The sequence below is a fragment of the Epinephelus fuscoguttatus genome, linkage group LG5 (genome assembly GCF_011397635.1).
Source record: "Epinephelus fuscoguttatus linkage group LG5, E.fuscoguttatus.final_Chr_v1".
NCBI lineage: Eukaryota > Metazoa > Chordata > Actinopteri > Perciformes > Serranidae > Epinephelus > Epinephelus fuscoguttatus.
In genome coordinates this window covers 20,594,065-20,619,873 of record NC_064756.1, presented here as the reverse complement: position 1 = coordinate 20,619,873, position 25,809 = coordinate 20,594,065, and the positions used below count along the sequence as shown (strand labels likewise).

At 41.7% G+C, this 25,809-nt stretch overlaps 1 protein-coding gene across 22 annotated transcripts in view; it reads left to right on the top strand.

Annotated features, from left to right (window-relative positions):
• Positions 1-25,809, top strand: part of elna (elastin a) — a 60,991-nt gene that overhangs the window by 12,364 nt on the left and 22,818 nt on the right. For all 22 annotated transcript variants that reach the window (XM_049575466.1, XM_049575453.1, XM_049575455.1 and 19 more), the window contains exons 2-5: positions 7,173-7,241; positions 8,994-9,041; positions 10,104-10,199; positions 11,611-11,637. In XM_049575466.1, the coding sequence (XP_049431423.1) occupies positions 7,173-7,241; positions 8,994-9,041; positions 10,104-10,199; positions 11,611-11,637 (240 nt within the window). The remainder of the gene's footprint in view (positions 1-7,172; positions 7,242-8,993; positions 9,042-10,103; positions 10,200-11,610; positions 11,638-25,809) is intronic.

Sequence of the window (25,809 nt, the reverse complement as noted above, 5' to 3'; positions counted from 1 at the left end):
CTTAAAAGGAGGACAAAAGGTGAGGCCTATCCACCCATCCCATCCAGGTTAACTGATTAATTTGGCATCCTGACATGTAACAACGTATTCTCATGCAACAGATCATTTGATATCCTACAAAAGCGTTAACACAACAGTTTGTGTGATTTTCTTTGAATTAGTGCCCCATTAATGACACTGTGTCCTTAACTTAAAGTTACACCATTAACGTAAAGTTGTGGACTTTAGCTTTTGGCAAGTAAAGTTATGTAGGTTAAGTTTAGGAAACGGAACATGTTTGGGCATCCTAAGGTGTAGGCAATTTAAGTTACTCTGTTTCGGTATAGGGAGATTGGGGCCGCTTCCTTCTTTACTCCCATCAGCGCATTGGTCACGTGATCGCAGCCTTCCAAAATCCTTAGGTTATACAGTAATTACTGGCTCATGATTACATGGAATATGTACAAATTTTGGCTCATAACATTTGTAGGATAATGTACAAACCTGCATGAAACAGAGTTCCTTGGTTGAAACAATGAACAAAAACAATGATCCATTGATCATTGATCCATTGCCAATCAGCGCCAAGGGCGGGACGAATGCTGTTGATGAGCATTGTTGAGCAATATAACAATAACACCAGAACTAATGAGAAGTAATCACAACAATGGCAAATGCCAGGGACAAGATAGATGCTGCTATCAAGGCTGTTCTAGATTGACATGTCTTCTCAATATCACCCAGCATCACAGTTTGTTTTCACTTCGCTCTGCTCCCCTCTAAAACCGCGGCAAAACAGGTGTGTCTCATGCACTGTTTATACGTATACCCACTAAAAGAAATTCACTACAGTTTGCACTGTATATAACCCACGTAATCATAAAGGCTGCAATCAGGTGACCTATGCGATGACAGGAATGTAAAAGGAAGTAGTATAAAGAGTCAAGGTCCACATTAGAAGAGGTTGGGGTAATGGATGGGTCAACCAAACACAGGACTGTTCCCCAGGAAACCAGTTTTCTGGACTGTGTGAAAGCAAGCAAACTTTGAGTTATTTTAAGATATGTTGTCACCCTGTTTCATGTCCTTGACTTAACCTACATAACTTTACGTTCAGCACATAACTGAATAACGTAATGTCGACCCTATTCTTGGGTCACTAATTTGTCAGATATCACATAACCACTGAATGAGGATTTGTTTGTCATGATTATGTATCAGTGTGGACTTGAAATGACATTAAATTCAGGCGGATACGTGGGTCTCTAATGACTGGTTAGGGATAATCGAATCTGCCTCCCCCATGGAAATCAGTTAGAGTTGATGCAAGGTCAGACTGAAGATGGAAACAGAGTGTAATGAGTTAACAGTTCTTCCTGATATCAGGCAACTAGCCTATTTTAACCCATGCTGATCCCACATGGCAACAGATATTGTACATTTGACTGAGGGTTTCCCATATGGACCCCACTTTACAGCCCACATGACAACGCATTTGTGTTGCCAAAAAGGAGACACAAATTCCAGCCTGTCAATAATCCATGTGAAACCCATATGGATATTTTGACAGAGAAATAATTTATTCAATAGTCCCAAGACTCGTTCTAAATACACAGAGTGATTGAAAGAGAAACATTGCAGGAAGTGTCAGTATCTCACTCCTGGACTATGTTACCTTTCATATCCGTTTGACTTATTTTTCCTGTTGCTAATGACTAGCTGCATTCCTGGCTTACTGACACCCTGTCCACTGTGAGTCTTACAGTTGGACCACGTTCAAGTCCAAAGTGGAGTGATGATAAAGTCAAATCACTGTCAGGATTCCTGTGAGAGCATGTACATCATCACGCTTTTAATGCGCTCAGAAGGACTCTGGGCTCAAACAGCAAAAGAGAGAAATGACTCTTCAGTTCACAACAGTCATAGTTTGTAACTGATAGCAAGATGGTGAATGCTTGCTGCTGTAATTTACTGATGTTTCCCTGTCTTTCCATTTTGACATCATGTATCTTATAATATTCTCTTACATTTCCTGCTATGTTCCAGTGTGATGAATCTGCCCCAAACTGAATAATATAGTTAGAAGAAACAGCTTCCAACTTGTCATCCTCTAGGTTGCGTGGCTTATCTCTTAATAGATAAGCCATTGTTTCGGCAAGATCAGATCACTAATAAAAGTCACTATGTGATATAACATTTGCAAATCTTCTTTCCCAGGGTTTTACATTCACCAACATCAATCATATCACAGACACTCAGGGCAAACTCTTGACTGGAGTCGAATGTGAAATAAATTCTGTCTCGTCTAATCCCTTGTGCTCTACAAGTCAATCTTGTCCTTCACACACATTCCAGCACATTCCCATGACCTGGCTGAGTTCACAAGGAACGTAAGCACAAGATGATGATGATGATAATTAGGACAATCATGAAGAAATCTTCAAAATTTATTGAGGTAGGTAAGGTCACTTGGCAGAGGTCAGTGTGCACCTTATTTGGATGCAAGGTCTTGGTGAACCTAATGCACTCTGTAGAAGTGGTACAGTAGCACGATGGGATTCTAAGCAAAAGGAAAACTGGAGCAGACACAAACTCCCGCTTGCCTCGCTTGCAGTGCCGAGACAGGAAATCCTCCTTTTGATTGTGAAATGAAGGAGCAGATTTGAGAACAATCACTCTACCCCTGTCGTGTGGTGCCTGCACCTGGGGCCTCTGCCATGGAACCAACAGCACAGGCAAACTGACAGAGACACAAGTAGGTGTAGATTTCAGGGGGAAGCAGGAGACATGCTCCCCTTAATAAAGACCCCCCCTAATAAAAACAGGACAGTAGCCTATGACTTTTATTTTGACAGAATTAAAGACATTACCACCAAAATGTGATGCTGAAAAGGCACAAATTGCATGAAAAATCACCACATTGTGGAAAATTACATTCATTCATTCATTCATCTTCTAACCGCTTCATCCTCTTGAGGGTCGCGGGGGGGCTGGAGCCTATCCCAGCTGACATCGGGCGAGAGGCAGGGTACACCCTGGACAGGTCACCAGACTATCGCAGGGCTGACACATAGAGACAAACAACCATTCACGGACAATTTAGAGTTACCAATTAACCTAGTCCCCAATCTGCATGTCTTTGGACTGTGGGAGGAAGCCGGAGTGCCCGGAGAGAACCCACGCTGACACGGGGAGAACATGCAAACTCCACACAGAAGGGCTCCCACGCCCGGGATCGAACCGGCAACCCTCTTGCTGTGAGGCAAGAGTGCTAACCACCACACCACCGTGCCGCCCAGGGAAATTACATGTGTGATGTTAAAAAAATTTCTGGTGGAGGACCCCCAACCCCTTGCTTCATATGTGTCTCCACCCCCATCCACCACCACCATGGTGAAACGAAACCTACGCCCTTGGAAACACACATAAACACAAATACATGCACACCCACATTGGAGTAGATTTTGGGAGGGACACAGGGGGCACGTCCTCCTCAAAATATAAGAACACATGAATATATCACCCCCAATAAAAACATGATGTAACAGAGGACTTCTATTTCAATGAACTGCTAGAATGTGACTTATAGATGTAACAGTGTCTTGTAAGCAATGGCTATAATCTGCCATAAAAAAGAAAGAAGAAGAAGCAACTACAGAGATGAATCAGAAAGTACCATGACATTTCCATCATAAATGAATGCAGAAAAGGCATAAATCGGTATATTTAAAGTAGCCACAATGCATTAAATTAAGTGTTTGATGCTCAAAATTTCTTGGGTTACGCCCCCCAGACCCCTCACTCAATAAATGTCCCTCCACATGTTAAAAAAAAAACCCTACACCCTTGCACACACATTTCTTGCATTGACCTAGCCATTTGATAATCAAATGCAGAGCCCTGGACAATGTTATTTATTCCTCATTTTTATTTGAGCCTGCAGGATTTCGAGTTCTCCTCAGTCAGTCCTCTGTATAACAAGGCCAAGACCCGAGAAAACTGATTAGTTCTGCCATCGTCCGGCTCCCAGATCTGGATGAGTCAGTCTGAGTTAAGTCAACCTCCCTCTTATCTGTCCATTTGATCATTCATGGATTAATTTTGCCTTCAAAGCCACAGCTGCTGCGATAACACTTCTCATTTACACTGCTGCTAAAAAAAACTGTGGCAAATTCACCTTCATTCCACATGAATGTACTCTGTTAACCCCAGACAGTGATTCTTTTTGCTCTAGAAATGAATTTTTCTCTTAAACATAAACAGTCAAATGTTTTTAGCCCTTTTAATCAAGTTTTAGAGCAGTTTTGGAGTATCTAAGTAAATATGGCAATGCTGTCCTTGCTCACTTTGACATAAACAACTCGTAGTCATATCAACACTTTCAGATTCTGCAGTGTAGAAGAAGTATTTCACAGCTGGAAAGATGGTCTTTTTAACTTGGCGGACTATACAGTAGAGAGATGCAAATACTTTTGAAATTGGTGCTACATGACCAGAGAAACCAGAGAAAAAGGGCTGTGACATTTGCTTTTGCTTAAGAGGTAAAAACCTACAACTACCAGAATGCAACTTGGCCTTTTACACTCAGGAAACAATATGGCTGGTAACAAACGATCTTGAATAGAGTGCTGCAGTGATGACATTTATTTTAGGCCAACATGGAAGTTAGCATCTCCCTGGTTCCCAATTTTTCCATTGGATTTTGGATTATTGCAGAAAATAAGCTCTGTAGCAAACACATGTTTATGATACTTACACATTTTGTTAAGCAAGATAACCTTCACAAATGAACACAGAAGTGTAAATGCAATCCAGAACCAGAAGTAAATAGCCAATGTTAGGCTGTAAATAAACTACACTATGGTTGCCAGACTTCAACGTTGCCACCACAACGAGGCTGTAAAGCCGTGTTCAGCTGCTCAGCGGTAGTCTCATTTAGCCACTTATTTAGCCATTTGGGCGGCAGTAGCTCAGTCAATAGGGACTTGGCTTGGAAACTGGAGAGTCACCAGTTCAAGTCCCTGTACAGACAAAGCATGGAGTGTGGACTGGTAGCTGGAGGGGTGCCAGTTCACCTTCTGGGTACTGAGCAAGGCACTGACCCCCAAACTGCTTGGGATGCCTGTCCAAGGTAGACCCCTCGCACTGACATCTCTCAATTTAATGCATACTGTATATAGGTCCTGTTTGTGCATCTATGTGTTTTTGAGGCCTGTGTGAATATGAAAACAGTGTAAAAAATGTCCCCTCAAGAATTAATAACGTATATCTTTTTCTCTTTGTTAGCAAACATCTTTTTAAATATACATAAAGGCTTGGAAATTAATGTGTGGGGTATTTACTGACCCCCTTTTTTGTCATAGAACAAAACATGAAAGTCTCTTAAGCTTGTGGTAATCACAGACCTTATATCAGGCATGTGACCAAAACCCATTCACAAAGCCCATGGACTTTGAGACAAGGGAATCAGGAGTGCTAAAATGTGAACTCATTACCAAGTTTTAGAACTTATTCCTGCACCACTATATTACAGTTAAACAGTAAGCTAAAATATGTTATTGAAAACTTTGAGGCAAGAAATAGGCAATGCAGTTGAGAAATCTTGGGTCATATTTTAGCAGAACTGCTTAGTTTTACCATTTGATCTTAATATTTTCAGCCTGTAAGAGTATGGTGCCCATTATCTGTTCACAAGTTCTCATTTTTACAGCCAAACAGTTACGGTTTAATCTGAGTTTAGTCTAAGAGAGAGGGGCGTCTCTCTATATGTCCATGCGAGTAACAGCCGTAGAGCCTGCTCAAATCGCTGGATCACCCAGCCAAACAGCTGAGAAATGAGCAGGGAGATCTGGGTGCTGGTAAGATAGAAAGAAGTTTACCATAGTTCATTTACACATATTGCTCACATTGTTAAGATACAAAGCTTATTGAAAACCCCTTTCACTTTCTTCCCCAAAATAAAGGCATACTCCCTTGCTCATTTTCTCTTCAAGGCAGTCATCCCACACTTGTTCGTTCTCAGTATCCTGTATGTACTTTAATATTTTCACAACCCATCCAACAGTTGATTGAACCTCAGAGTATATTCCTGGATAATGCACCTCACTTGTTCTTCCTTTGATTGGCAGTGACTACTCATTTTCTTGACTTCAGCAATTCAATAGAAAGAATACTGATGTTACTGTGGCAGAAACCCATTAAATATGTCACTGCCTGTTAGCGAGAAGGTCAAAGCCTTCTTCAGTTCAATGGAGCAATATGCACATATTAAACGGCATAGATTTGTACTTTTTGGCATTCTTCAATAGCATGTGTCACGAATGGCCATTCAACTAAATCGGACAGTAATACCTTGTAATGTTCTTCCCCTAATGGCTGCACTCTGTGGACAGAACTCAAAGCACAGTGTTCACACAGTATTCGCTAATAAACACATGAACGCCTTTGACATGTGGTTTAAATTAATTGGCCTCCCAATACATGTAAGAGCCATTAAACATAATCATTGTGGTCCTGCAGCCCCATTCTCTCCATTGCGTTTTGCTTTTAGTGATATGAACCAGGTTTTTCCCTCAAAAATATAACTTTTCGCCTGAGCTCACTGGTCCCGTTGGACTTAGCTGTTAGTTGTCCCAGGACAACTCGAGGCATTTTTTTCTTCCTCCCTTTCTTTTATTCCTGTAGCTGTTCCTTGCACACATTAGGCCGCCATGTCTGGGATCCAGAACGACCATCTCAGGAGTTGCTCTGGGATACGGCCAGAAATCAGTCGAGAAATGAGGCGAGGGGATGTAGGTGGGGGCTGAGGGTGTCCACAGTGCTGCAGCAGCTTTCTGAGAGACGGTCTCCAACTGGAATACCTCATCAGAATGAAAACAATTGAAATTTACTCCTAATCAAGCCGAGAAAGTTTTTCTCTATTTTTTTGGCTCTGGCTGGAGCTGCTGTGTTCACGTTTCATTGTGCACCCCATCATCGCTCTGATCTGCCAAGGACAGATTTCAGTTTTGACGTCTGTGTCACAGATGACAAAAGTGTTTGAGAATGTCTGTCTAATAAACTGGGTCATTGTTCAGAAATGTTGTTACAAGCATTGCAGTAAAATATAATAATAAAAAGGACATTGATGGCAGATAGAAACATGATTTCTGTTGATCGATGATAACCTTTTCTTCCTCTGTTGTGTATTCCAGGTGTGTACGTACCACCTGGTGCTGGGATCGGACCTGGAGGCACTGGACCAGGAACTGGATTCTTTCCAGGTAACAGAGCCTCCAATGACTGTCAGGACAGTTTAAACAAAAATAATCCAGAGCACAGCCACAACAAACTAGGTCTGTTTGTCTTTAGCAGAGGTATATTATACTACTGTAGACCAGAGGTTTTCCTAAACAGAAACACTAGTATAATAATTGTTGGCATGTGAACCTGAAATTGAACTGCGAGTAAAAATGCTCACGAAATCTGATTAAACATAAAATTTAGAGTCAATGTTAAAAGATAAAATTATGAAAATACAAAAATATAGAACTGTAATTGATTAAGTTTTGCAAACTGATACACAGATTTCACAGCTGGCTTGATGAGTGAACTGCATACCTTTATGATCATGTGACATTAATGTTTCAAATGGTCAAAAAAAAGCTCACTCACAGTTGATGTGCTTATTAAGTCTTCTGCAAAATCCAAACCATAAGTGCACTTTGTCTCCATGCAATACCATATCACATTAAATCCCGATGTTCACAGTAAGGTAAACTCCTAAGCAGCCGACCCGGAGGCAAATGTTGACATTTTATGTTTCTGCAAATCAGGGATATATTACGTTTGTATAATTCATACGGAGCACATCAACATTTCTAAGGAGACAAAGTTCTGATTAAATGTACATAAGCTGCCTTTGACATCAGGAAGTGGAGGGAGTGGTGGATGGCGTGACAGCTGAGCGAGATGGCTGCCAAGCTGCAGACCGCTGTTCAAGACAAACAACAAAATTGGCTGTTTTTTAGCAAGGAAACAGGTGCATTTTCAGCAGCGATTGAGCCATCAAAAATGATTGTCCTTTTTAGCGAGACATGAACACCATATCCAGAGGCAAATGTGCCACCAAAACCGGGTACTTTAAGCCAAAACATGATCTTTTCCTAACCATAACCAAGGTTTTTGTGCATAAAGATGACCACATGTTAACTACAGCGTTGCTGAGGATAAAGTTTCTGTGTATCTGCTTCGTAATTATGTACTTATGTTAGATAATCGTGGTTTGTAGAAATATACACCAACATTTCTTCTGGCAATTGGGTTGCAGTTTGTTGCCAGCTTTCCAGAATTGAGATATTGTGACTGCCCCCTGTGTGTTGTATGTATTGACTTAATATATATCTTTCCCAATATCCTTATCCAGCTGAAAAGCATCATTAGCATGAACAGTGTAAAGCTGTCTTTTTTCAATTTCCTGATTAACAAAAATAAAAGTTCAATTTTCTTAACACTGTCTTAATACTGTTGGGCTCAAAGTTTATAGTACGGACCACTGTGCATTTTCTTGTAGCTCAGTTTGTGTTGATCTTTGTAGTTAATCATGCTGCACTCTCAACGTCAATGCAAACATAGAAGTGTGCCAATATCCTCTGAAAAATAATTATGGAAATAAGCACAATTACAAATATACTTTCAGACTACAAAGTATACCTACATACATACGTATGTACATGCATAGTATAAAACATATCAACTTTCACTGCAGTATGGTCAAATTTGCAGAAATAGAAATAACATTTGGGAGCCCACAGACGTCTGTATGGACCTCCACTCCATCATCATATAAAAACATACATGCATATATGTGTAAAATGGCACAAGACGCCACAACACGCTCCTCTGGTGTCCTGAGAGAAAGTAAGACGAAAGTCAGCTGGTGTAACGATAAATTGCCGGGCCAAAAAACTGTCCATTACATCACTACATGTAGGCATACCGTAACTCTGTACTCTATGTGATTGTTGTTTTACAAGGGGCTGCTGGAGGAGTCCCTGCGGGCTATAAACCAGCTAAAGCGGCAGGTGAGTAGAAGAGACATTAGATTTATGATTTTTCCCCCCCCATCTATTGTATAAAATATGTTTATATGAATTGCATCTGGTTTATCATGAACTGGTGAACTACTGTTTCAGTGTTTGCTTCTCTGTAGGAAATTATATTGTAGAATATTTAGAAATTTGAATTCGAATTAAATGTTTAACTTATTCCTTTATAGTTAATAAATAGTTGTTTCAGTAAATTAACTTTATTCCAGGTTGAAACTACAGATAACTACATGCAGAGGTTCATGTGTGAAATGTTTGCTTTAGCTCATTAAATCTTTTCCACATAGTGATCTGTCAGTCATGAAAGCAGTGTTGCTTTCCCAGAGTCCTGATTGTCTTATCCAAATGGCCATTTCCTCCTTTGTGCTTAATGCACCTATCTAGTGTTTGTCATTTCACACATCCATAGCAGACACACTCAGCTCTGCATGCACGGTCCATTTTATCAACAGTCCACCAACCGTAGGTTGTGTCCTGGCACTGCTTCAGCTCTCATTTGCTATACAAGTTTGACCCTCCGCACCTTTTTTTTTTAGAGCTAGGAGTACTGAAGCCATGACTGCAGGAAGATCTGATGTGATATTCTTATTCTGTGAGCTGAATGTGTTGGTGGGATGTTTGTAATTTGTTTCTGTTTGAGCAACCAGCAGTGTAACATTTGCAACATGTTGTTAAAAAAAACAAGAAGAAACTGTTCTAAAGACAAGTTCCCTGTCAGCACTCAGCTTTGGGTCGGTCAGATCTGGTGGGAACCATGTGGTGAGGCTTCCTTGTTACACCACCACTAAGGATAATGAAATTGTAGGGATGTTGCTGTGGCAATAAACAACGTGTGTGCGGCTAACCCCTGTTGTTTAGTCACTTCATTGGAGGTTTGAGGTTTGCAAGTCTGAGGCCTGTTGCGCATTTCTCTTGTAGAAGCTCAGTGGTCAGTAATGATGATAAGGATCTTGGGAATGACAGACCTAAATAACAATGATAATGACAATGACAGAACTGATCACTGTCACACCTGTCTGTGTTTGACCCTGACGGCAGGAGGTTATGGAGTTGGAGGCCGTGGTGTTGGGCCAGGTGGTCTGGTGCCAGGAGGTGTTGGGACTGGTGGATTGGGCGTTGGAGGACTGGGAGCAGGTAAAAAATAAAAATATTTGCAGTCACTCCTTTGTTGTAGTGAGTCAATCAGCACACAGCTGCCTTGAGGAGCTGCTGTCATTACCCATAGCGAGGCTGTCTTTCCAACATCTCAATAACATTAATCAAAAACAGACATGAATGCCTGAGAGACAAAAAAATGTAGCTTTCTATTTTGCAATGTTTTAAAAGTTGAAAACCGTGTAAAAACTGTAACACCTGCATAGATCTTCTGAAATTACATTTGACTCTGACTACACTTGACTCTATAAAATCACATGAGATACAGCAGGCAAGTTTTCTGATTATAAGTTTGTGTCATATTTGCTGAAACTGTCACTATATTATGAACACAGGTGTCAGTCATGCCAATCCCTGCTCGTGGACTGCAGTTAGAAACTAAACTAAATCAACATCTGTTTTTAGAAACATATTTTAGTGTACTGTTTAGCTGTAAAATGAGAAAGTTAGTGACCTAGCCATCATGTTGGAAACAGCTGACCGAAAAACCAAGCAACGCCGGGAACTGCCCATTGGTACGACAGCCCATTATTCCGACAACCCATTGGTCCGACGACATCCCATTGTTCTGACCATATTAAACCCATTGTTCCGAAGTTCTGTTGTTCCAGAATCATCATGATGCCCTGTGGTTAAGGTCTGGTTAGGTTTAGGCACAAAAACCACTTGGTCAGGGTTAGGAAAAGATCATGGTGTGAGTTAAAATGAAAAAGAAAGTGGCAATCACATATCGGAACAATGGGCTGTCGGACCAATGACATGGACCCGCAACGCCACCAGCCACACCAGTTTTTTTATTTTACAGTTAATTTTCCTAATCGACCAATAGTCATCATTTAGGGCCATAAGTCAACTAGTCGTCCGCATGTTTACGATATTAATTTAATTATTATATAATATATTTTGGGCGGGGCAACACAATGGTTTGAGTTGAAGGTGTGAGAAAGAATAGTATCAGTAACATTGTTAACACTGTGCTACATTACAGAGAAATACAAAACCGTACTAATGAACCTTCATTAATATAGGCCTATATTTTACCTACAAGTGCACGTCACACACTGAGCGAGCCGTCGTGTTTGTAGTCAATGAAGGGCAGGTGTTTGCCTGCACAGTTTACATAACACCTTGGGTTTGTCCTTCCAATGAAATCTTGCAGAATGATAACCTTTCTGGTCGATTAGCATTTGGTCAACTGTTTCTCTTTCTGACAGTTTCAGCCAATATGATAAAAGTTATTTTTTATGGATGTTACCAACTGTAGCTGAGAGACAAAATGAAAATTAGTTGCACAGTAAATTCTATTTGATAACATGGGAGATGTTTTGATATTGCAGGGCAAAAGCAAAGCCTAACTTGTCTTTTCCTTACTTTACTTGACACCCAACAGGACAAGGTGGAAAGCCCCCTAAACCAGGTAAGTTGGACCATTTAATTTTTTATAAAAATGGCGGGTCTCATGTCGCTCTCAGTTTGTAAAATCCATCCAAATTTGTCTTGTGAAAAAAAAATACAATGCATAGTTTTGTGAAATAATTTGGAGATGTAGTCACACTTACAGTACAGTACAGTACAGTACAGTACAGTACAGTACAGTAAGAGCTGTATTGTAATAGAGGTGACCGCATTCATTTTATTTAGGACATGGAAAATTCCTCCGCACTACATATACCGTTGAAGTGCTTTAAAAGGAAGGAAACAGAGTGTATTGTTATGGGTTGGATAAGGTAGGTGTATACAAAGACTACATTATGTTCACACAGTGACAGAATAGGGAGACCTGCACGGACGCAGAGCGCAGGCTGAAGAGAAATAGTCTTTTGATTGGTTGTCACCAAGCTTTTCTTATCACCCCTGTTTTTCGTTGGGGCCAGTCTACACTGGCTTGGCAGCTGTTTGGGGCGTCCTGACTGGGTGCGACCATACAGAGATTCCACGACTCCTACACCTCTGCTGTATTAGGGAGTGATGATTGGCAGAGCGCAAACGGCCATCAACGCCTGCCAAACAATGGTGCCAGAGCACTGATTAGTGTTATTGTAATGTTAGACCCTTACAATATCTGGAAACCTCCGTGTTGAAATTTACCACAGCCCCTCTCTCCGATACCACACAGTAAATATTTTCCTTTGCTGTATCACAGTCTCCACTGTACGAGTGCTTTAGCAATGTTTAGCCATCATTTAATTTCCGTAAGCATTGCTGATACAATCTCAGCCTACCTCTATGTGTTTAGAAAGATAAGGAACCAAGCAATCGTCTTATTGTTCTGATAACACATGGAGCAGGTTACAGAAGGGTCCCTCTGGAGTGCCACACCCCCGCCCTCTGGTTGCAGGAGAGCCATTTTGTGAGAATGACTTAATATCCAGTTTTCAATGGTTTATTTTGGCTGCGATCAGCAGAGACTTACTTGGGAAGTGTTGCCCTGGCTTTTGTTTGGATTTAAGATCTCCCTCTAGTGCATGGCATAATAAAAGCAGCTCCCTGTGTTTTTTGAAATCAGTGCAATTTGGGTCAGGGCACTCCCACCCCAGCTGCCATACTAAACCTCTGTTAGATCTTTGATTCTCTGCCTGAACTCTACTGGGCCCAACTCAACCCGCCGGGTTCAGGACAGGACTGTAATTTCTCAAAACTCCCACGAGCTTGAATTGGGTCGGGTTTGCTCCAGTTTCCCAGTATTTTTTTTGTTTTGTTTTCATGAATAATGTATGGGCTGTATCGCTATCAACACATCGTGATTCCCAGCTCTTTTAGTGATGAGAAATGTTATACAGTCTCTATTCAATATACATAACATATGACAGTTTTTGGGCTGTGCTGTTTGTCACCACACTGATATTTTATAACTATTATGGCAGTATAAAATAATGGACATAGCCTTCATGACGTCACCCATTGGTCTGTGGATGTCCGTTTTCAGGCCTAAAGGTTGGCATTTCGGTCATCGTTATATATATTTTTAACCAGAAGTGAACATGTTTGGACAAGAGGGTGAAGCTGTGGAGAAGCGAGGGGTGGATCTGACCCAAAGACTGTTGCAACACTTGTCACTCAAGTGGTCTTGCCCTCAAATTTGCTTAACTGTAAGCCTTAATGAAATGTAAAAGTGAAATTGTATAAACATTCACCCGTACAGTTGTCTTAAATGTTGAAATTAGCTTTAGAGACCATGCCATATTTTTTGTACTAGGCTGTATACATGTTTATCTCTGCTGTAAAGTTGGGCATTTTAATATGGGGGTCTGCGGAGATTGACTCGCTTCTGGAGCCAGCCTCAAGTGACGATGAGGGGAACTGCAGTTTTTAGCCCTGCAGTGTTGGCCTCATTTTTTTTGAAACCCCAGAGATTGCCACTTGGTTTTTAATGGGGCTCAGGCACTTAACTGTTGATGTGGTTTCAGCTCAGGTCAGGCTTGGACAGAAACTAAGCAGCTTCATGAAGGTTCTGGCCTGATTCTTTGGGCCTGATCAAAGTTCTAATATCTGTTGGACAGAAAAAATAATAAAACCGCTGGCACAAAACTAGGGTTCAGTTAAGGTTTTACACATTTTTGAAATGAAAGAAGCCACTTAATGGTCGTAAAATGTTCCGCTTCAAAGTAATTGTCATTAATTGTGTCCAGTTATCTCTAAATGTTATAGTTTCCATCAGTGGTGACTTTTAGAATTGGCAATTTCCATTCCATCTGCTATGAAGCTATCCAAATTTGGATGTGACAACTTCTCACATACGTCCAAAGTTTCCATTACGCTACAAATGTACGTCTACAGTTCATCAGCAGGTAAGCCTCTCACAATGGCGGGTTGAATCCATCTGTGCCAGTTAGTCAGTGTTTGGCTTGTGTTGCAAAAAACATGCCAGAGGATATTATATGCTACCTGCATAAGAGAAATCGTTGACCCATTTTTATTAACCTTTAATACATACAGCAGGATTCTGTTACTAAAGAGACACAAATGCAAACAACTGTAAACTACTCTTAGATGCAGACTCACACACACATCAAGAGAGCTGCCATTCATTCCTACGTGGAAGCCAAGCATTGACATTACATTCCACAGATACGCACCTTGCCTGGCCAGTAATGGGGAACAGCAGCTGGCCATGTGAGTAGCGTGACTGCAGTGAATTGCAGCGTAGCTCATGCAAGACCTTGTAAATGTTACACTAATTGTGAAGCCTGTCAGCATCCAGCTTTGACAATACACTGAAAGCTGGAGAGAGGAACTTTCTCTTCATGAACAGCTGTTGGACACCGTCTCTTTTCCTGTGTTCCCTCAAGGAAAGGTGGATTCAATCCTCGTGGTGTGATTGCCAAAACTTGGCTTACGTAGGCTAGCCCCTTGTCACTTTGAGACAGTGTTAAGGCAGTTAACAAGAAACATAGTGGTTACTGTTTTTGCCGTTGGTGTACTTTTGTTGTATCATTACAACAGTCTGTTTTAGGTTGAGAAAGGATGTGTCTGGGTGGGATATCTAGTCTCTGGTCTCTGCCCACGCTTGGCTTGCCAGTTGACTCCCTGAGAGCGATACAAATTGACGATGATAGAACGATAACATCCTGTCTGTTCCACCTTTCTCTCACTGTCTGAAAACTGACACTATCACACAACGCTACATCAGTCTTAGAGCAATGAAAAATTGTAAATACAGTCAATCTGTAAGCAGTTTCATTTAGTATCTCTCTGCCTAGATGAAAGATATCACTTAGTACAGCAGATAGATGAAATAGAAACCATTGTATTTCTAGTATTTTGTCCGTCCCTGTTATCAATGACAGTCTACATGACTACATATAAGAAATATCTCTCATTACTGTCATGGGAATGACAGGCTGTTTATCAGTGTCTAGGCCATAGACTGTATAAAAAAGATGGATGTAGCTGCTGTGACATCACCTCACGTCTCAAGTTCAGCATTTTGGCCAACACCATTGTGGGTTTTTGGAGCCAGAGGTGACCATATTTGGACAAGAGGGTGGATGTTTGGAGGTGCAAGGATTGGATCTGACCCGTAGTCTGCGGTGCTGCCTTGAAATCAGCCTGCCACTCAAAGCAGCCACACCCTAGTTATGCATAACTTTAAGCCTTGATAAAACTTAAACTGTATGGGGGGTCAGTTTAAAAGAAAATTACCCACTGTACAGTTGTCATGAAGGGGAAAGTTATAGAGATCAAGCTGTTTTTGTCCCAAGCTGTAACATGTTTTTTTCTGCTGTTCAGTTGGGCATTTCAGTGTGGGGGTCTCTGGGGATTGACTCACTTTTGGAGCCAGCCTCAAGTGGCCAGTAATGGAACTGCAGTTTTTGGCACTTCGTGTTGTCTTAATTTTTCAGCCCTGGAAGTTGCCACTTGGTTTAGGCTAGGGGTCAGCAACCTTTACTATTACAAGAGCCATTTTAGACCACAAATGATAAAAATAAGGTGCAAGCAAAAAAATCTATCTACACACTGCTAAATTCTCTATTTTATTCTGAGACTCTTTTTTTTGCATCCACAGCTAATCAGCTAGGAAGACTAGCCACCGCTAGTGCTTGAGGTTTCTCAAAATTTCAAGGAAAACTTGCCAGGCAGTAGATGTATTACGCACACTTTAGTTGTTGAAATGTTAAAACATGTTTTACTTTGTATACAGGCTTCACATTTTTACAATAGGAGAATGCAAGAATTTCTACAGGTCTACATCATTGTTAAATTAAAATCAAAATGTTAAAAAAAAATAACCATTATTTACTTCCATATAATTTCTCTTCACACCCATAAAAAGCCATATAGGGAGCCACAGGAGGAGGGCTGAAGAGAAGCATGTGGCTCCAGAGCCACAGGTTGCCTACTCCTGGTCTAGGCACATAAAATATGTGGGCGGTGTGTGTAAAAGAAAATGGAATGACTAAGAAATGGAAGGCTGGCGGTCAGTGGGTTTTTGGGCGATTCCCTCAAGCTGGCATCAGCAGCAAGCTCGAGCAGAGACCCCTCAAGCAGCCTGCCCAAACTGTGTTCGTTGTAGACGTTTGTGTAATAGTTTTGTTTGTTGTTGCAGTTGGTCCAAGAGGGAAATCGACGATGCGAGCCTGATAATAAGTGCCAAGTGCATCATGAAACACTACAGTTCAGCAGCACCACAAACCACAGGCTCATTCATGAAGAGAGGATTTATTGCAGTGCTGTTGCACTAGACTGTAGATAAGTATACCAAATAAACTGAGTGCATATACTGTAGTCTTTACTTCTTATCTCACCTTTATTTTGGCTCTTCACTGCCGCTGAGTAAACATAACAAGGTGAGGTAATGGAAAAATGGTCCCAACAATTAAATGCAAGATAAAATCATGCTCAGAATAATGGCAATACACATACAATTTAAGATGATGGATTACGTTGGTCAATGCTGCAACATGTCTCTGAGCTCTGAAATCTTGGACCCTGTGACTTCTGCGATGGCAGGCCAACCTGCAGTAAAACAGAGAGTTGTAGCTTCTGACTGCAGGAAATAAGTGGGTGGTTTTGAGCTTTCACAGCCTGGGGCCAACACTTGACTCTATTTTAAGCTGGCACTCACTTTTAAAGGACAATTTACCACAAATCAAAAATATGTATTTTCCTCTTACCTGTAGTGTAATTGATCAGTCTAGATAAGGGGTCTTAAACATTTTTCAGGCCAAGGACCCCTAAGCTCAAAGAGTGATGGAGCAGATACCCCCTACCTCATGTACTGTATAACAATGAGTTGCACCTAAATAATTTTTAGAATATTTCCATGTCTTATGCTGGCTCTTACCTGAAGCTACTAAGTCAGCAGCAGTTTTAGCATGGCTAAGTGCACAAGCCTTCCCCTCTGCACTTTCACCAGTGCTTTTTTTAAGGTGGTAAATATGTCAGAGTCTCTTCCTCAATAAGTTACAAAATGATCCATTGTGGCTAAGAAGAATGTCCGTACACTTGGAATTATAATAAAACTAATTTGCTACTATGTTTCAATAGTATGTAAATGTTAGCTAACTAATTAACCTCACAATTATGGATAAGTGCCACACAGTAATTTAACATACAGGGATTTATTGGTAAAAGTTAGTCAATCATCAGAGTTTTGTATTGTAAATTAAATGTCTTGTCTTGTCTTGTTTTTAGGAAAAGGCCAATTTATGTTTGCTAATAGTACATTGGATTCATGGTAATTTCTATTTTCAGACATATTTGAATTTTTGATTAAAAAAACAAAAACCCTGCAGTAACAACCTGTTGAAGACCCAGGATCTAGACTGTTAAGTAGCACTACAGGTAAAAGGATATAAACATACTTTTGAACTGTCCCTTTCAGGCTGTTGCTAGAAATATTTCACATATGCAGTTACCATAACAATTGTTAGCTCACCACCCACCCACTCATTTTAAATGCGGCGTATGTAAGAATGTGGCCAAAACGGTTACTGCGCTCAAATTCAAAATACTGCCACGATTCGTGTCTGCCCCCCGTTCGAGCAAGTCCGGCTTCTCTGCTGCTAACGCTGCTGCCGGGATACAGCGCAGGAGGAGCCCGCTGCTAGTGCTATGTAGCGGGACTCTGCTAATGCTGCTTGCCGTGCAGTCGGGTCGATGACCCACCTGCACATGGGCTACAATGTATGATCGAAAATGAATAACAGTTGAAAGTATTCGAAATGTCCATCCCCATCTAGTTATGATGCTAGTTAGCCAACTTTGGCTAAAGCTTACCTGTCGAGGAGAAGAGTAGCCACTTCGACATCCGATTTCAAATTCTTCTCCGCTTTCAACCGTCTCCACCGTTCAAAAGCATCTCCTATATAGACCCTCACTTACCTCAAGTTTTTTCTTGGCGTTTTTGGGAATGATAACGAGGTCGTTTGGGGTTAGTTGCACCGTCAGCCATTGTAACTCAGTTGTAACTCCTGGCAACCCGGATGCTGAAACTCTACTGACTGTGTGACTGGTAGACAGCGGTGGGTGGCGCAACAAGCCCAAACACAAATTCAAAACATAAACATGATTTGCAGACTGTAAAACATTTTTTTAAATGCGAATATTCTGGCTGTACTATTGTTGTCAGTGAGATCAGTATGTTATATTAACATTATTCCTTAGTCTCTGTGACATATTAGGATGATTTTACGACTATTTGCTATAGATTTCTTACATATAGTTCCTTTAAAGTACAAATTTTGGATTATTTTCAATATTACGTGATTTAAACTGCATGACCCATCAAAATGAATCTTTTATATTCAAACCCTCTGGTTACTATTAGGGTTGTTGTTTGAAAAAGCACTGATACCCCACATGCAATGGGTTCTGTTCCAGTTTGATCTTAGGCCTGCTGTGAAACTGTGTCTACTTAGCATGACAAAAAAGTTTATCTTGGGTGCGTCGGTACAATGGACAACCAAGAGAGAACGGCAAAGGAGATACCCGCACACCAATACAGCTGGGCTGGACAGCCACAAAAAAGGTTCACAGGCTGAGATCAATGCAAAAAAAAAAAGTCAATTTAGGGTGCTCAAAGTGCAAAAAATAGTAAAAAGTGAATGAAAACAGAAGCCCAGTTTCAGTCCTTGACTATCATCATAGCCAAGGACTGAAATGTTTGCTTCTGTTTTAATTTATTTTTATTTGTAGCCCAGTTGTATTGGTGTGTGGGTATCTCCTCTGCCGTCCTTTCTGTCCCAGTTTGCACACCTAATTTTAAACCGTTTGCAGTGTTTCAACTGAAACTTAATTGGTTTGGAACCCAGAAAGTTGTTTTCCAACTGGGGCCACAAAATAGCAGGTTTTTCCTTGACTTTAAGTGTGAATAGTGATGACATCAGTGGGCGTGTCATACTCTACAGGTTGGAAAGGCAAAGGCAAAGAAAGCATGAGGTCTTGCACGTAGTAGATTTCTGTTTTCTTATCATTAATAGTTGGTCCATGCTTGTTTTTGTGGATAACACCAAGTATCTGTAATAACAGAACAAAAATTTGCAGGTAATCCACCGTCTTACTACTAATGTTAACTTCTTTTGTGAATTTTGCAACTCCCTCTGTACAAACACATCCTCGATTACAGTGGTTCCACTAGAAGCTGGTGGAAATGTCGGCTGGTTTGCTTAATACCACCAAGGTTCCAAGAGTCCTGAACAAAACCGGTTCAAGAATCAGAGCTAAGTTGGTGGAAAAGGGGTCTGAGTGTACTCGTCTGCTTCACAGAATGAGAGTGAGAAATGGAAAGATAGATAGGATATAGGGAGGACAGAGAGGAGACAAGGTGAAGCAAGGAGGATGGACAGGACCAATAACTCTTTCAAACATACCGTATACTGTATAAGTCATACACCCACAAACACACACACACACACACACACACACAACACTACTATGCATATTCGTTTGCGCAACCACACATGCTCAGAGAGCTTGGTGGAGAAAAGCAGACTGATAGATTGAGGTGAGGATGAAAGCGTTTAGCCAAGAGAAGATGAGCTTGGACGAGGTTTAGTCTCCAGGAGCACACATGCTTTTCATTACTGGAGCTCAGACCTGTCAGAGACTGGAAGCATCTGCATGTGAATGTGTGAGACTGTGAGTGTATGTAAATATGTTTATGGACTTCATATGTGTGTAGCGGACACACAGAGACTCATAAATGCTGAATATGTGTCTTAATATTGGCTTAGTGACATAAAGTCTCTCAGCAGAGACACACATCGTAAGTTAGTGGCTCTCGTTCAGACGCAGGAACTGTGTGAAAGATGATATTTTCCTCTCTTCTCCCTCTCCTTAGTCTGTTCTACACAGAGTCTCAGCGTCAAGCTTTCATTACTTTGGAACCCAAACTGTCTGCTGAGGAGACTTTTTTAAATGTCAGAGCTTCATCACCCTCACAGTCAACTCAGCTCACCCAATATACACACAGCCATCACAGCTTGTTTGTTCACATCGTTGCACTCCAAACAATTTTTCTTGGCTGATGTCACCCAATGTCGCTGATAACGTCTTCAATAATCTCACTAATTCATCTCAAGAATTAAAATGATATTAAGTAAAGCAAGATAAGGATAAGAGCTTTATTAGTTTGTATTGGCGTCTTATCAGTCACGCATGCCACACATTATAGTCTCTGACTGTGGTATTTCCCCCACACACTTTCACTATGACTCAACCACAGCTCCCCAGACTTTCACCAGCCTGCCCTGTGTCATGTTTGTGTGATTGTTCTCTAGTGAGCGTGTTACCACAAATGTAATTTCTTTCCATGTTCACTGTGTTGAGCCATCCCTTGGCATGCTCTCACGACCTCTCCCCTGCTCTGTTTGCCAGCAGGTCTGGAGCACGGACCACTATCATTGTCCATCTGGCACCACAGACTAAATCTTGTTTATGTGGTGATGGAGAAAGAGTCCATGAAGGCAGATCAGCAGTTACATGACCTTGTTGTAGTTATTGGTAGATGGGGACTGAGGTTTGTTAGATGTGAGGGCCTGTTTTGAGGATTTGTGGTTGAGCAAGTAATAACAATGGTGTGTTTGAGTTATTGGAGGAGTTCAGAGTTTTATTTACAGTAGATGTTTTTATTGCAAAATGGGCAACATTAGGCTTGTGTGCGGGAGCATATTTTGCTGCACAGTATAAAGATGCACATCTTCTGCATGTCTTCAATATGGTTCCTTTCCTAAACCTAACCTATGTTACTTTACGTTAAGCATGTAATGTGACGACATCATTTGTGGGGCACTAATTCAGTAGATATCATACAACCTGGGAGCACGGTGGTGCAGTGGATAGCATTGTCACCTTAAAGCAAGAGGGTTCCTGGTTCAAACCCAGATGTTCTTCCTGTGTTAGCGTGGGTTTTCTCTGGGTACTCCAGCTTCCTCCCACAGTCCAAAGACATACAGGTTAATTGGTGACTCTAAATTGTCCTTAGGTGTGAATGTGAGCATGAATGGTTGTCAGCCCTGCGATAGTCTGGTAACCTGTCCAGGGTGTACCCCACCTCTCGCACCCAACGTCAGCTGGGATAGGCTTCAGCCCCCTTACAACCCTTTAACAAGATAAGGGTTTACGGAAAATGAAAGAATGAATCATGCAAACGCTTGTACGAGGACACTTTGCCCATGGGTATAATAAAATAGCCAAGTATTTATGGACTGTGCACCTTACTGCACTCATGACACAAGGGGGAGAACGTGACATATTTGCACACGTGGAATGGCAATGTCAGAGACATGGCTTATGATGATTGATTCAGGCAGAGATTATGTCTGAGCTGAAGTGTAATGCAGGGCATTACAGAAGTAAAGTACTGGTTTAAGTTGAGATGCACATAAAGCAATACTGTGGAAACACAGTATGATTTTAAAAGGGCTTCTAAGTAAGTCTTTTATTCTTGTATTCCATTTTTTGTAGTAAATCTCGTGTTCCCAGTTCCCAGTTTCAGTCATTTTTAAAATGTGTGTATTTTGAAATGATGTGAGTCACTGACATTATCTCACCTCAGTGAAATGTTGTGGATATCTGGATTTCTCAACACTTATCTCGACCCAGCGCTGGACTAAATGACTTGTGAAGATGAATGGTTTTTAAATGACTTCAGATCTGGCCTTAAAGGTATCCTGATGTCTTTGCCCATGTTACAATACCTCTACATACATGTAATGTACAATATGGTAAACAGCTTTTCCACTGTCAATGACACAATTTACATCTTGCTTCTTTTTCCTTTGTAGAGCATCCCATATGGTTGTCACAGTGAAATGCCTCAGATGGCTGCACAGTAAACGTCCTCTATAATGACAGAGGAACTTGAAAATGCTTTTGAGGCTGACTCAATGAATCTAACGTCAGTGTTTCAATGTGCATGTTCTAAGTCGTGCCGACCTGTCGAACACTAGTCTCTTTTCTCAACCCTGAGTTGTCAGAAAAGTATTCAGTGGAATAGCAGTTAGATGCATATGTGGACCATCTGGATGAGGAAACACACTTGGCCAACTTTACATACCATGGCCACGGCTTTGTTTGTTGACTGGTTTTCTCAATCTTTGCATTAATTACACAATTGAATTTCTCTAGACATGGAACATGTTTATTAGAAATGAGCAGTTTTTCAGAATTGGATTTTCTAAGTGCACTCTGTCTACTGCTGCATACTCTAATGCTTGTGGTGTGTTTCTGCCTTGTCGGCATGGCTTTACAGTACATGCTGTGAGTGTGTGTGCCAAGCTAAAACAGGCAATGGTATGAGCGCTGGGGTAGGGATACTCTTCAGACATACTCCGGGGCTCAGTGTTGGCAGAGCAACTGTGACATTCCTTTAGAAGTGGATAAAAAGTAGAACAGCAGAGGGTCTCAGCTCTCACACAAACTGGGATAAGGGAAAAGTGTTTGGTTGACTTGAAAGCTTATAGCGTAGCTTGTTCTGCTCTGTATGACATGTAGCATAAACAATGACATCACAAACTCAGTGGATATAACCCGTGGTGTACAAATTAACACAGTTTGAATAAGGGGACAGCAGTAATGGTCTTTGCACAGATGTGTTTGAAATAAGGCATGTGTTTGTGGAGGTGAGAGACTCAAAAGGACTCAGGCTGGTGAGGTCACACAGCTGCAGACGTCACTGGGCAAAGCAGCCTAGTTTGGCTCGGTGGCGAGCTTGTAATCCACATGATGTGTAATGGTGACTTTTACAGTTAGCGTTAATTTGGAGCCATTTGTTAGACGCCTCAGAGATGATGTGTGTGTTCTGATGCCAAGGTGCGTGGGTTGATGTGGCCATCCAAAGTTGCTTCATCATTGTAAGTGCTCACCACAGAACAAAACACAGTACATTCTCTGATTTAGTATGATGCAGTTGTCCAGTAAAAATTCAAAAGTGACCACCCATACCAACAATGGCTACACTAGTTTTGGCCTGGATGCTGATCCAAAAGCGAAACAAATGAGGCAACCCTTAGACCCTTAACTGTTTGTCTGTAGGAGCTCTGACAGTTGTGCACTTGGGGTCATCTGGCAGCGAGGGAGGCTGAGGCTTTGGGACCTCTCATTGATCGTGTCAATGACTCCATGGAAAAGGAAAGCGAAAACAATAAAAGGCTTGCCGCCAAAGTCGGCTGGCTCACACCAGCCAGGGAGGGGGAGAGTTTGTGTGGAGCGGTGTGACTGTGTGAATGCTTAATTAGTCCAACATGCGACCAGTCCAGCTTCTCATTGCTCAGTGCCCGTGACTGACAGCACAGGGAACCTGGAAGTGACAAGGAGCAGCGGAGGTCACAGGAGAGAGGGGGAGAGGAAGCGAGGGGAGCTTCAGTGTGTCCACTTGTCTCACGCGATCTGGAATCACTACAGCACCTCGCATCATTCTGCTTTCATCTAGCCTGCCCTGCGTCACCACGTAAGAATGCAATCTATCCACCAACTTGGAAGGGGAACAGTGTGATAATTTGATACTGATAAAAATCTGGTGTCATGGCAGTGAAGGACATAATGATGGGCTTAGCTTTCAGATTGGAAATGTATATGGACCACAGCCGAAGAGCAGAATCTTCCTGTCAATCACAGTAAAATGCTGATTCTAAGGAGACCTCCAGAGAGCCTTTGAAGATGAAGTTATCACGAAGATTTTCCATCACATTACAGAAAATTGCACTTGCACTGCCACAGCACGTCTCTGTGCTTCTTACAACTTCCCCTCACTCTCTGTGTATCTTGTGGCTTGTGCAGCAAATCCAGTGTTTCGCTGAAGACTCATATTTTATCATTCTTCTGTGGCCCTCCTATCATTTTTCACTCTGACACTGGTTTCTACCTCAAAGCATTAAAGAGATATGTGAGTTGTAATCTTGTCCCCTGGCTTTTCAGTAAACATTTGCTCTCTGACTGTTCGCCTGATTGAATAGGAGCTAAAACAAAGAATATGGTGAGAAACGAGACCCAAAAATTTCCTGGACATTCCAGAGCTCCAGCTCCGAAGTCTGCTTTCCGCGGGTCTGCCGTCAGTTACAGTGGATCTCTGCCATGGAATTCTCTGCTCTCTTAAATTAAACCCTTCACCAGGCCCAGCTGGTTCACAAAGTCGAGAGAAGGGGAGAGGGGGGGAGGAGAAGGGAGGAGATGGAAAGGAGCGAGCTTTTACATCTCACGTTTGGCTTCCTCTGGTTGCAGCTATTAACACCTCACGTCTAGTTGGTGCAACCCCTTAGACACCTTTTGGAGAGGAGAGAGTGAGAGAAAAGAGAAAAGGATGGAGAAACAGGGAGAACAAGAGTAAAAGAAAAAGACTGAGAGCAGAAGACGATGTTTTGATTAATGTGTCTTGTATTCCTCTGGTTCTGAAACAGAGGATTACCTTACCTAACCCCAACGGAGCTTGAGCGAGACGTTTCAGTTTTGAGATTGAAACCAGATATTTCTGTTCACACTGGCTCACATCCATCACTTGTGCTGGACTCAACTTTGAGAACATGACTGGTGACTGAAGGAACTAGCCATGTTGTCTGGCCAGTTTTACTTAATGTCAGTCTCCAGTTTGAATTCCAACGCACATGACATGGTACAGCAGGAGGCAATAAATATGGCAGCCTGTCCCTCGTCACATTTTCATTCCTCTGAATACAAGACTCCTTCTTTGTCAGACAAGGTCTAGACTTGCATTTACTTGTGTACCCTGACTGAGATCATTCTCAAACCAGCCGCCACACATGAATCACTGCTGTTGGGCGATGCTCAATTATTCACTGCCACACCATCCCAAATTTCGCCTGAACAACCTGCAGGTGCACTTGTCACTGCACAGCTGTGCAAGCCAGTGCTCTTTTCTGAATGGAAACTGGCTAGTGAACCACGTTTCTGTCACACTTTTTTTTTTTTTTTTAATTCTAAATGGAGGAAACTATGATACATTGCTGTACTGCATCACTTACCTTCCAATTTCCTTGGCCCCCAGTCTTCCCTCCTGTGTAGTATTGGATTTCTGTCCCCTCCATCTTGTGTTCAGAGCGCTGACCTTTTGTAAGGTTCCTTAGTCCAAGGTCCGAAGGTAGTTAGGGTGTCAAGTGGTCTCTCTGGCTTTCTGGCTTCCTATCATGCCTTGAGGGTCACAAAGAAAATAAGCCACTACATTAGTGCACAGAAATCCTTCAGCTTGTCAGCAATCAACTACATACTGGGAGCAGCACCAAAGCAAAGAGATGATTTGATATCAGGGTCGTTGTGCAGACTTTCCATGTGTGTGGTTCATGACAACAAACAACATTGGTGTAGACTTCCAATAATGTTTGAGCTAAGACAGGTCTATTTGTGAGAGCTGACGTGCTGTAACAATAGGAGTCCAACAAAAGCATGCTTGTTTGAGCTGACAGGATGGTGTAAATATGGCTAAACAGAGAGCCTTTGTACAAAAACTCTACCCTCCTCCCTCCCCCAAATATACAATCAGTGGATGGATGCCAAACCGACAATGGTCCAGATTTTGTCAGTGCGTCGTCTTTCTTTGACCCAGAAAAATACACAACCTCCAGGGTAGTATTTGTTACTTGAGAGCGTTTTCTTTTCCCAATGTCTGGTGATGTCAGAGTTACATACTGTAAAGTTT